Below are 12,584 nucleotides of genomic sequence, written 5' to 3' on the forward strand. Positions count from 1 at the left end.
CTGATGTCGAGGGCTGCAGGCTGTGTCTCATGCGTGAGCTATAAAAATGAAAGAAAATCTGAAAGGATTAGATTTAGACCGCAACAACAGTAACTACATCTAGAGAATAATGCAGTACAAATAATACAAAAAAAATTGAATGATACAGCGTGATATTTGGAAAAAATTATTAGTGCTACTAAAACTTCCACCACTCAACATCATACCTTAAGAAACCTACTCTTTGAATGAGTCAGGACAGATTAGGGGAACCATTTGGTGTCTTTGTTGTGACTGCTTAGTAGAATAGAGAGAGTAGAATGACTCATTGTGCTTCAGGCCTGCCAGTTGGTATACAGAAAATCCTGCCTTTTTGTTGCATGACTGATGAATGAATATCTTTTTTTTCTACCAGTCATGTGGTACAAAACATCTGAATTTGAGGCATTTAATAGAAATGACACATGAAATGGAAAAAAAGAGCGTAATTAGTCCTTAGAAAGCACTTGTTTAAGCTGCTAAAACAACATGGGTTGCAGCAGGCTCCATGCTGTGATTTATCAAGGCGTGCCACATCACAGAGACATCAGGAGATACTGAGGAACTGGCAGAGCTTTTTACTGTCAGCGCCTAACAGAGAACAGTTCAGTGGAATCAGCATGCTTTTAGCACGAGCAGTGGAAACTGGAGTCACACTTTTATGAGAACCACACAAATTTGACCTTACTACTGCCACTTTTTGACTGCAGCTAAGTTCTAGGCAAAATGCCTATACTTGATTAAACCCTCTGGTGAGATTATAGGGCAGCGCTCTGAGAAGTGCTACCAATGCTTGAACGATTATGAGGCATTGTCCTCAGATGCTGAACTATATTGTCAATAACGAATAACTCTCAGGAATATAAACTCTTCTTTCTCTCCTTTCCTTTCCTCTTCCTTACCCTCCACACTGGGTGGAGTTCCTAAAAGATAATGTATCAAATATTAATGAACTCTGTTCTCCCCACCCACACATGCACGCACACATGCGAGGACAGAGCCTGCCAGCACAAGGCTCAACCTCTTCCTGTGATGTGTTTTGCAACCTCACTTTCTCTTTAGACGATGGAGAAAACAGAGTGTTGAGTGATGTAGCAGGGCTTAGCTTTCATCTTAGTTTTTATTTGTGGTTTGACAGGCCACCATCAGATCACTGAGTTAAGGTAATGTTTTCTTATCTTTGTTTCTGCGAAACAAAAAAGTGTGCCGTCGTCTAGATTTTTGTGATGTGATGTGTGTCATGTGTCTGCTAGTGGTGGTTAATATGGTGCAGTATGCTCTTAATGTAGCAAGACACTACTGTCTACTCACTGCTTCCTCTGTGGCTCTCTTGTCATTTGATCTACCACAGTTAGTCTACAACATTACCCAGCTCTCTGTACTGTCTCATTGGATTAGTATCTTTTAGCTTCATGCAGCTCTGCCCAGTATTGCTTTCACTCGATACACATTAGTCCAGCGTCAGTGTTGCTTTCATCCCTGTCTCATTCTATTAGCCTGCTCTGATGGCACTCTGTTAATCTCTTCAGGGAGAAAGCCATGGCCCACAACTGCCCTGTCCAGATGACTGGCCTAGTTATGACTCCACTGAGACACTGAACTCTGTCAATATATGTAAACGAGGCAGCATTTAAGTTTAGATTCAGCAGGAAGTGAAGGCTGTACTTAATATTAGCCATTTGTCCATGGGCTCACTGGGCTATTCGGTCAAGGGTTACATATGTATTGATGAATAACTTACATTGACAGAAAGGAAGCAAGAAGTCAGGGTTGTTGCAAGTTCCAGCTGTCTTCCACATCATGCCAAAAACAAACAAGCACCAGAAGAGAGTTCTTTCTTTTTTCTCTTTGCTCACTTTCTTTCTCTCCCTGTTTTCCCCATTGTATTTTCCCTTCTTCAGTTTTCCCCTGTCATGCAACTTACAGTCCATGTACCTAAACTGCTCAGACATGCCATTTTTTATTTAAATGAGAAAGCACTTTGCTTTGAACATTGTGTAGCCCTGCGATATACTGGCGTCTGGAACCTGTCTAGGATGTCCTCCACCTTTTGCCTATTGACATTTGGGATAGGATCCAGGATAAAATGGGTTAAAAATGTATGGATGGACGTGCTATTTTTGCTGACGTTACTGTAAGCTTTGGCCTATGGGATGGTTAGAGATGAAGGCTTATACCTTCCTCACTTTCTCATGTATTTCTTAAAAATTTTAGGTCTATAATAAATATCCAGTATAATCCACCAAATTTGTAATGAAGAATTGTAATGAAGCTCTGTGGTGACAGGGAACTGTGAACCCTAGAAGATGATGACAGACTGGGCTATGGGGAATGCAGCGTGAATAGGGATTTACTGTGTATATGCTCCTCCATTCAAGCGTAGCCCCAGTGACCCAATAGATCCTAGCCCCTTGGGCTGTTGCATCCTATTGGCATCTATCCTGTAACTCCTGTGCATGTGCAGCTCAAAAGTGAAAGCTGGCCAGAAAGGAAAAGCTTCTCTGCTGAGTGCCTTTTGCCTCACAGTGCCTTTTTAGTCTGAAATGAAGCAAGGGCAAATAGCCTCAATGTCAGACAGATGTAAAGCTCACTCCCTGTACAGAGTAAGAAAATATGTCACTGTGCTTTATTCTTTATTTCACACACAGGGATTGCTGCTGAAATGCTAAGTTGCAGGTCTACCAGAAGAGTTACTTTACCTTATTCCTTGTCTCCAAGCATGAAGTGTATCAAAATACATTACATTTTTGTTTCTTAAATCTAAATCCTGGGCTTTCTGTTAAGGGTGTGGGACTTCAAATAATTTAATAACATTAATCTCCACAGAGCTCAGTGTTATACTAGTAAGCACTGATAATAGTTCCAACTGTGTCAGGGTTTCATTTGGTGTTTTATTTGTAGATCAACAACTTGATGTTGCTGAAGCTCTGAGATATTTATTTACAATACTTTACTATGGGGGAGGGGCATGGCTTCAGAGATGAGTGTTTGACAGATGGCCTGCATGGTTTACAGCTCTCCTTTGAATGTGTGTCAGTCAGTTGGGATCTTGTTTTGTTTTTAATTCTTTGTGACTCTATTGTGCAGGCCTTTGTCTTTGTACTGGTGTGCAGCTGCATATTCTGTCTGTTGCAATGAGCAAAACTTCACTTGGCACAGTGTTTGGTCTCTTTGTCTCGATTATGGTTGTTTTATTTTGCAAGGTTTGGTTGGTTTGGTAAGGTTTGCTGGTATGGTTGTTTAAGTGCATTTACACAGTGTTACATTTGGATCAGATCAGAGTGTGTGTTTGATATCTTAGAGTGACCTACCATTCTGGATATGAATGAAACTTGAAAGGCTAACTGACAGCAGTAAAAACCCTGATTCTAATTGCTAGCCATTAAACCCACACAGAAACACACACAGGCACTACCCCCTCCTCAGGGCAAAGAGGCTTTCGTTGCCCTGCCTTCACATGCTGACCTGATTTTGTGTGTGTTAGTGGGTTTTTTGTGTTTATAGCCATGTGTGTTTATGAAACAGATTAGGATGGTGACATTGCCAGACACTTCTGTGGCAGTGGTGAGTAAGGCTCTTTGAATGTAGACACGTGTGTCTCTGCATGGGAATGTGGGGCAGTGTGGTACAGAGTTTTTTCCCCGAATAGGAAACCCACATAGAGCTGCAATGCCCCTCCCCCATCCATTGAAACATTTTTCGTCCTATATTTGTGTTTTTATCATTTTCACAGTTTTTTTTCCGTAAAACCATGTAGACGATTTACCAAATCAGCCATCAACTTTTCAGTTTGTAATATGCCTTAGTTATGTCTCTTTCAATGTGAAAGCAACAAAACAAATCTGCTGAGACAAAGTCTCAAATCATCTTGTAAGCTAGCCAGATTAATCACAAATGCTACTCAAAGTCTGCAGTCTTTGAAAAGGAGAAAAACATGCAACCTCTGCAGCTTGTGAACCTATTCTTCATTGTAAATATCAAACAGAATCTCTGATAAGTGAATGTTTGAGCATATGCAAATATTCCCTCCATATGTGACAGGAATGTTCTTATTAGTATGTTTGTTTATGTGACAGAAGAAAGATACTTGAGACATATAAACAATAAATATACACATTGTATTTAATTATATATTATATATTGTTATATAATAGCAACACCATCAAAGTAGCATAGGAACAATGCTTAGATTGTGTACAATACAACAGTATTTAGTTAAACACATATTTCATATGCAGTGATAGAACATTTAACATTTAAATTAGTCATAAACCACCAGCTGTTGGCATAATGTTTTTTTTCAAAGGATGGATGAGCATATATAACTGCTTTTCGGTACCCCAAGTCATACAGTGAAATCTAATCATCTTTGATTTTGTTCTTCTGTCTTTTCTATCCCCAGTTGTTCATAGTTCCATGCTTTCCCTGCCATTGTTGGCATCTAATGGAAGAAGAAGCTCCCATTAGGTCTGCCATGGTTTCTAGACTGCCTAAGTTCGGTGGGCGATCCTCCACTAATGGCACCAGCCCTTTGTCTAATGGTTCCGTGCAACAACCTACCCCTACTCAGGATGGCAAAACTACTCCCCCAGGGACGCGTCCTAATGGTGTGATCCGTGCCTCGTCTTTTTCACTGAAATGGAAAAAAGATGAGGGGATGACCCCTTCCAGCCCAACCATAAGCACCAGCCCTGCAGATGGAAGTGAAGACAAGGCTCTAGCACCGCTTACCTCATTGGGAAAGGATGTAAGGAATGGCTCTCCTGCGACGCCCAAGATACGCAGGTCAGGTTCTTTGTTGGTGGCTATCTCCAGCCCCAAAGCCATTCCCAAGCACTCCTTAAAGATGAGTCCTAAAACAGGGACAAAGTTAGGCCAAAGCCCTCTAAATGGAGAAACTAAAATGGCCCACAATGGCTCCAGCATTCCCACTCGAACAGGATCAGAGTCACGCCTTGTGACACCAAGGTTAGGCACAGGTTCACCCAGAAGCAGTTCACAAGACAGTTTATCTCAGTCCACTGAGAGCCTGAAGATCATGGTGCTGGACAACATGGTTCGTTCAAACAGCTTCACTCACTTCAAGCAGATCCCTTCACCCACCAGTGAGCCGATGACACGGTCTTTCTCTTTTAACCGGGCTGTGGAGCTGGCCAAGCCTCTGACAAACACTCAGCTCCGGCCTCCTCGTAGTAGTTTTCTCAAACCTCCTCAGCTGAGTAATGGAAGAGTGGGTTTAGGGCTGAGTGGCAGCCTTGGGGGATTACATTACAGCAGAACTCCTCCAGCTTCCTCCTCTTTGCCCAACCCATCAATGTCTCTAGCACCCACTACTCCCCGCGCTCTCAAAAAGCCTCTGCTCCCCAGCTGTGTGCTTACAAAGTCACTTGGGAGCAGTGGTGCATCTTTGGGCTACAGGCTGGCTCGACCTGAACAGACCAAGCAGCAGAAGCCTCTTCTTCCCGGCAGGGTCAAGGAGGATACCAGAGTTGCAGCTACTTCTGAATGTGGAGGGCTATCACGGATAGCTGTAGACACTGAGCCAAGTGATGAGGCTGAAAAAGTAACCTCACAGAGTGACAGTGATGTAAGTTCTGGAGATGGAAGAGGAAACAGAGGTTGTGGTTTACTTATGCAGAGCTCTGACCACCCAGCAATCGAGACCCTGGAAGACATGTCCTTATCTTCTGCCTCATCGCTAGACAGAGGTGACACAAGTGAAGAGTTTCTGGATGACTTTGATAGTGTGGGAGATGTGTTCAGTGATGGTGACCTAAATGACAACAGGAAGACTGGCAGAGCTACTCAAACCTATCTACACAGCGTTCTCAATGAGACTATTAATGGGGACTCAGCGGATCTGGCTGGTAATAACTGAGCAAGTGTGTCACATTACATCATTATGTTATATCAGTCGTTAAGCCTATGTTTGTGTTTTGCAGGGGAAACAGAAGAAAGCCCTATGCAGGACTCTCAGGGTCCACTGATGTTGTCTCCAGAGCGGGGTGATGCTCTCCATGTTTCATCTGTGGAGTTATCGCCCTCTAACAGTTCTGGTGGAACCTACATGTGGGATGAAGAAGGTCTTGAGCCTCTTGGGGATTCTGGGACCCATCCATTAGACAGCTATGATGACTCAGAGCTCAACAGCATGGTGAGTCTCAGTTAACAATTTGAAAAATCATTTAAACAGAATGCAAATGTATTTCCGTTGAACTGAAAAAAGGTAGCATCTGCCAACTGGCCATCATGCTCTCAACTCCTTTACTTTATTGTTTGTCAAATGGCAGTTCTGGGGCCTTTTCTTTTTTCAATAAGGGGTGGAGGGCAGCCAAACCCTTTTAGCAATAATGTGGTTCCTAAAGCTGAAAACCTTAGAGAACACTTAGTTTTTTGTAGCATTAGCTGATTAAGAGATGGCATGGAATAGGCTTGTGTGATGGAGAACTGGATACATTTCCAATAATGGTAGTTTTTAAAGGAGGGAGAGAGAGAAGGTTGAAAGAAATGCAAAGGGCTGCATCATAGCTCAAAAGACTTGTTTTGGTGTCAAACGCTTACTTTCCGTCATGCTGCAATTAGACCGAACATACACTGTTTGTACACAGGATTCCTTGTGCATTAAGGGCCTTGTCTTTTCGTATCTACTTCGAAATATACAATTTTCTGTGATCTTGACATAAAGCCATTCTCAAACAATATTTGTAGGCTTTAGACTACAAGTACATTCATCAGTTCTACTTTTTAAATAAGTCCTCATTCATTTTATAATTAGGGATGAAACAAGCAGAAGTAAGTCTGAAAAAGAAGATTTTTTCAAATATTTTTGAGCCAGCTCTCACTTCTAGTTTCAAGTCAAGGCCTCTCTCCCACTGAAAGGAATGCTGACCTGCCCACCAACAGTGTGTTAATAGCTTCACTGGCCTTTCTTTTTATGTACTCCTGTACCAGGATACCTGATCTCAGGAATGCATAAAGAGCTTAAAATTGAGCTGGATTGGAAATTATATAATAAACCTTTGTTCACTTCTTTCTTAATGTGATGTTGACATAAGCTGCACAACACTGAAATTGTGCTGATGTTTTTGGTACAATAATGGAATGAAGAAATGGGAAAAGAAGCGAGAGGACAGCATATGTATATGTGCAGCACATTCTGTATGCTTTCGTTCAAATGTTTCATGTGTTTTAGTCATGTGTATCTGATTACCGTAAGAGTTATTCGCTATGTGTTATACTTTATGTCTACATAGTACAATGCATTAGTGCATTTGTGATTTTGTAATGCCAACTGTACTGCTTAAAAGAGTACAGTTTAATACTGATTACAGCATTTTAATAAATCCTTTAAGGAAGCATGTTTCCTGATAGTTCAGTTTTCAGAATTCAGTTCTACCTTTCCACACTTGTCTCTAGAATTCAGCATCTTGAATCTCCATAAAAGTAGTGATGATGTAATCACTGTCAAAATGGTGATGGATGAGCTCCTCTTTCCTCCTAGGGATCAGGTAGTACTGACTTGTTGGCTGGAGCCGGGGGAAGTGCACTCATCTTGTCAGCTTCCATGAAATTTCTTCTTTGATTTTGATTTTGATTTTCTGTCTCAAAGATGAGCCTGACTGCTTTCCAAGTAGTCAACCAACAGAACTCTTGCTCTTAGTTTTTTTTCTTTGGAATTGGTGGACCCAAGACTCATCAGTGGTTATATACTGCTGGAGAGTATAGTTAGTGCCATCAGAGAGGTCAGGGTGTGATGAGTGAGTATAATCTGGAGGTCAAATTAGAGTAACAAGTAAATGAACCAGAGAGAGAGAAAGAAAGAGAGAGAGAGGCAGACGTAGTGGCTGATTGCTGATGTGTGAAGATTAGCTCTATGGGGAATCTGCCTTTGAGATATTTAACTGAGCTATTTGATTAAAGGAAATGAGCCCACTTACTGTAATTGGATGCACTGAGCTCTCTCCATCCCTCCCCTTTTTTCTGCTATTTCCTCTCCATCTGTTAATGTCACTTACTGCTTATTCTTCCCTCATTTATTAAAGTAAATCATTGCTTGTAATGTGCATAAGAAAACCACAGATACAATATATGTTCAAAATGATAAGTAGTTTTTGGAGAGTTAGTAATCTGTGTGGTTTGTTATGCTTGTTGAGACAAAAACAGTTTATTTAAGGGTTAGGAGGAGCTGGACATGAATTAGATGTTGGAAAAAGGGCAAGGTAATTTATACTGACATGTAGCAACCCTAAACTTACAATCAGGGTTAAGAACAGCTTTCTTGTGCTTTCTTCTGGTTTAAGGACAAGATTTTCACATCAGGTTCTCATAACCATGCTGCAGTGGTGGGCTCAGTCCACTTGGAGGCACTGTGCATCTTTCATGTAACTCGGTGTGGGTGTGCTTGTATTTGTTCCTTGTTTGTGTGCCAGTATTTTTCTGGCTATATGTGGCTCTATCTGCATTCATATGCCTCTGTGCAAAATCAAGGAGTGGGCTACCTGAGCTCATAATAACATTCCCATGATGCACCATGCAGCTCAGTACAGTACCAGCTCTATAAAATTGGCATTGTGAAATGGATGGCCCAGTCTCACAGTCAGTGTTTATGTTTTCAAGGTGGCAGTTTAATGTATCATACAGTACAGCAGCATCAGTAGACTGTGCCATAGTTTGTACCTAAACAGTTTGAGTATGTTGAGTTCTTGGTAATGTATTTTTCCAGACAATTCACAACTATTCATAATGTGTTCAATAAGGACTTGCTGATGTTGCTTGTTTATTTAGTAGTTCAAACAATAGTGCTATCCTTGTGTCATTGCCCTTGTGTACAAGGAGCCACCAGATATCTAGCACACTTTAGGTACAATAAAATCGAAAGGCCATTATGAACTTGCCTTGATCATATGATAATAGAGTAAATTCCATTTATTACATAACACATAACCATCTGAGATGTATTTTGCATAGCAGGGATATTAGATTATGTTTTGTGATATTATATTTTTGTGATTTGATTTATGAAATTAGTAAATTACTTTGTCTTCTGTTTTTTTAATGAACTATGTCTTGAAACATCTCTCTCATCAACCCTCTATTGTCTTTCCCTTTTATCAATCAGTTTCATGCTAAATGCCTGGTGGTTCTGTAATCCTTCAATTTCTACCTTTGCTTCCTCAAAGCTGCAGAATTACTGCCTCTTAAGCCTGATTTATTTGTTTTGCCTCTAATTTTAGACATTTGTAGAGGCAGGTTGAGACAGGTCAGTTCATTAGTGTTTAAATGAGTGAGGTGCTTAAGCCTTTTTTCTGCAGAGTGTTCAGCCATTTATGGAACATTCTGCCAGTCCACCAGCTATGCAGTTGCATTAATGAGGCTTATAGCTCACCGGCATTTGTTTGCCTTGATTTTAAATTGACAGCAGCAATCCCAGGGGTAAACAATGGTTTGTGTGTATTTTTTTTGGTGCATTCTCTGCTCACTTTAGACACCATCACACACACACATGCAAAATACACATTTCTACAACAGTAGTTTTTAGTCATTCCTACTGTCCAACCTGTACATCTGTCATTATAAATCATAACCACTCTTATTTTCCAGATACAGTTGTGATAAATGATTTTAGTCTAAATCATCACAGCAGTTCATTTTATATCAGCTTTACCTATCAACTGGCACTCACAGGTTGTAAATATTAAACTGGCTGTACACTAGGAACCTTATGGGTACTAGGTATGCAGCATTTCCATATTGGGAGGATAAAGGCAGAATGGCAAAATAAACAAGAGTAAATGAAATAGAGCTGAGCCATTTAAGCCTCAGCAGTATTTTTTTCATTTCTAATAAGCAGGTGCTAGAGTCAACACGTTACACATAGAGTATTATCCCTTTTAACACCAGCATCATTGCAGTGCCATAGTGGCAGTGTCAGCATGTGGATGTGAGCATGTGAGCTTTTTCATGGCAAGTTATTTACTTATTATTCATATACCATTATACTGTTTACGTTTATTCTGCTCCTACTGCTAGCTACAGTCACTTATAATACATAATCTTGTGTTGAATTTTTTTTATTTAACCCTCATGCGTTGTTCGGGACATTTTTGTCCTCTGAGAGAAATTTTTCTGTTTATTTTGGCCATAACTTTGTCAATATGTGGACAAATTGAATCATTTTTCCTCAATAAGCTTAATTTTACATAAATTTTGTTAATATGATTTTAAAATTTTTCATAGGTCAACGGTACACTGTGGGCAAATTTTACCCCCTAATGTGTTGTTCGGGGACAAAAACGTCCCCTAACTTTAACGGTTTTAAAAATATATTAGATAAATATTTTTTTGAAATTTTTTTGCATAGACCTTTTAATTAACTTCAGTTCTAATCAACAGTAGTGAAAAAATCATTTTCCCCCAGGATTTTAACCCTTTAATCACCAATTTTATAAGGGGTGGTGCTGAAAATTGAAAAAAAAACACACAAAATGGCTCATTTTTAATAGAAAAGGTGAATGTGGACTGGATTCTTTTTAACCTTTATTATAGTCTTGGTCATGTCAAACATCAGTAAAAAAATTGACTTTATTGCATTATTAGTTTTTGCACAGCACTGGATTTTCTTTTTTTCTCCCATTTTGTCCCATAGACTTACATTATAAACACACTTTTTTTGACTGCACAGCCATGGCACTAAATAATCATGCATTCTTGATTGTTGGTGGTTTACCCTGTTGGTAGGAGGTAACATTTGTGATTTTTACAGTTAACAACTTAATTACCATATTAACCCTTTACCTGCAGGCCTGTGCTCATGTACTGTAGTTTCTGGCTTAAGTATATGGAGTTATAGGGAGTATTTTAGCACATAATTGTGTGTCTACACACTGTGTGTGTATGTTAGAGAGGAAGAGAGCCATTTGCACACTGTCAGGGAAGGAAAGTCAGGAAAATAAAGTTACTAAGTAAGTGAAGTGTACCTAATTCAGACGTACAACGGCAATGCATAAGCATGTAAAATGAAAACATCCAGGAGTTCTGGCGTCTGAAGTTGTGGATGGGTAAAATAGCTGTTTTTTTTTTTTTTTTAGCTTTCGGAAAACACGTCCTCCAGTAGAGTGACTTTACTTTTAGGTTAGTGTCTCAGTTGAGATCACTGAATTAGTCTAAGTGAGGTCTAAGTGCCCCTTTTCCATGGTGTGTTGCGCTCCACACGACCATACGTACATGTGCATGTTACTAAATAGACACCATAGATAGATAACTTGATAACATAATAAATAATCATTGACTAACCAAATCTAATCTACAGTTTAGTCCCCTACTAAAATTAGTATTAAAAGTAGTTTAGTAAAGTAAAGTAAAGTAAATTTGTTGCAGCCCTAAAAGTAAGTGCCGGGCCCTTTGATGCTGAGAGGTTCAGACTAAACAAAACAAAAACACTAGTGGACTTGCATGCATCCTCCTGGTCATTTAATGGTGACAAGAGCAGCAAGCAGCATGAAGAGAGGATTCACCTGTGCATGAGTGAAGGATTCACTTGTGAACGAATGAAGGATTCGCTTGTGAACAAGTGACGGATCTACTTGTGCAGCCTTCACAGCTTCACAGCCTGGCCCTTCATAGAGCCAGGCTGCACAATCATTTCCAGAGATTGTGCACAAGTGAATCCTCTCTTCATGTTGCTTTCTGCTCTTCTCACCATCAAATGACCACAAGGTCACATGTAAGACCACTTGCCTTTTTGTTTTGTTTAGTCTGCACCTGTAGACATCAAAGGGCCACACGTGCATAGCAACACTTTCTTTGTTTTTGTTTACTATGAAGACTCTGTGGTTGTGTGTACTCACAGACAACAAGATCAGTGTGCAAATGGCTCTCTTCCTCTCTAACATACACACACAGTGTGTAGACACACAATTATGTGCTAAAATACTCCCTATAACTCCATATACAAGCCAGAAACTACACTACATGAGCACAGGCCTGCAGGTAAAGGGTTAATATGGTAATTAAGTTGTTAACTGTAAAAATCACAAATGTTACCTCCTACCAACAGGGTAAACCACCAACAATCAAGAATGCATGATTATGTAGTGCCATGGCTGTGCAGTCAAAAAAAGTGTGTTTATAATGTAAGTCTATGGGACAAAATGGGAGAAAAAAAGAAAATCCAGTGCTGTGCAAAAACTAATAATGCAATAAAGTCAATTTTTTTACTGATGTTTGACATGACCAAGACTGTAATAAAGGTTCAAAAGAATCCAGTCCACATTCACCTTTTCTATTAAAAATGAGCCATTTTGTGTTTTTTTTTTTCAATTTTCAGCACCACCCCTCATAAAATTGGTGATTAAAGGGTTAAAATCCTGGGGGAAAATGATTTTTTCACTACTGTTGATTAGAACTGAAGTTAATTAAAAGGTCTATGCAAAAAAAATTCAAAAATATATTTATCTAATATATTTTTAAAACCGTTAAAGTTGGGGGACGTTTTTGTCCCTGAACAACACATTAGGGAGAAAAAAAGAAAATCCAGTGCTGTGCAAAAACTAATAATGCAATAAAGT

General features: G+C 39.7%; 1 protein-coding gene across 4 annotated transcripts in view; it reads left to right on the forward strand.

Moving 5' to 3' along the window:
* ccser2a (coiled-coil serine-rich protein 2a) overlaps nt 1–12,584 on the forward strand; it is a 42,946-nt gene that overhangs the window by 4,472 nt on the left and 25,890 nt on the right. For 3 of the 4 annotated variants that reach the window (XM_028422920.1, XM_028422923.1, XM_028422922.1), the window contains exons 2-3: nt 4,421–5,885; nt 5,961–6,172. In XM_028422920.1, the coding sequence (XP_028278721.1) occupies nt 4,463–5,885; nt 5,961–6,172 (1,635 nt within the window). In that variant the 5' untranslated portion in view covers nt 4,421–4,462. Of the gene's footprint in view, nt 1–1,085; nt 1,182–4,420; nt 5,886–5,960; nt 6,173–12,584 lie in introns of those variants that run through there. The other variant, XM_028422921.1, reaches the window with a different exon arrangement.

This window comes from Parambassis ranga, chromosome 15 (assembly GCF_900634625.1).
Source record: "Parambassis ranga chromosome 15, fParRan2.1, whole genome shotgun sequence".
NCBI lineage: Eukaryota > Metazoa > Chordata > Actinopteri > Ambassidae > Parambassis > Parambassis ranga.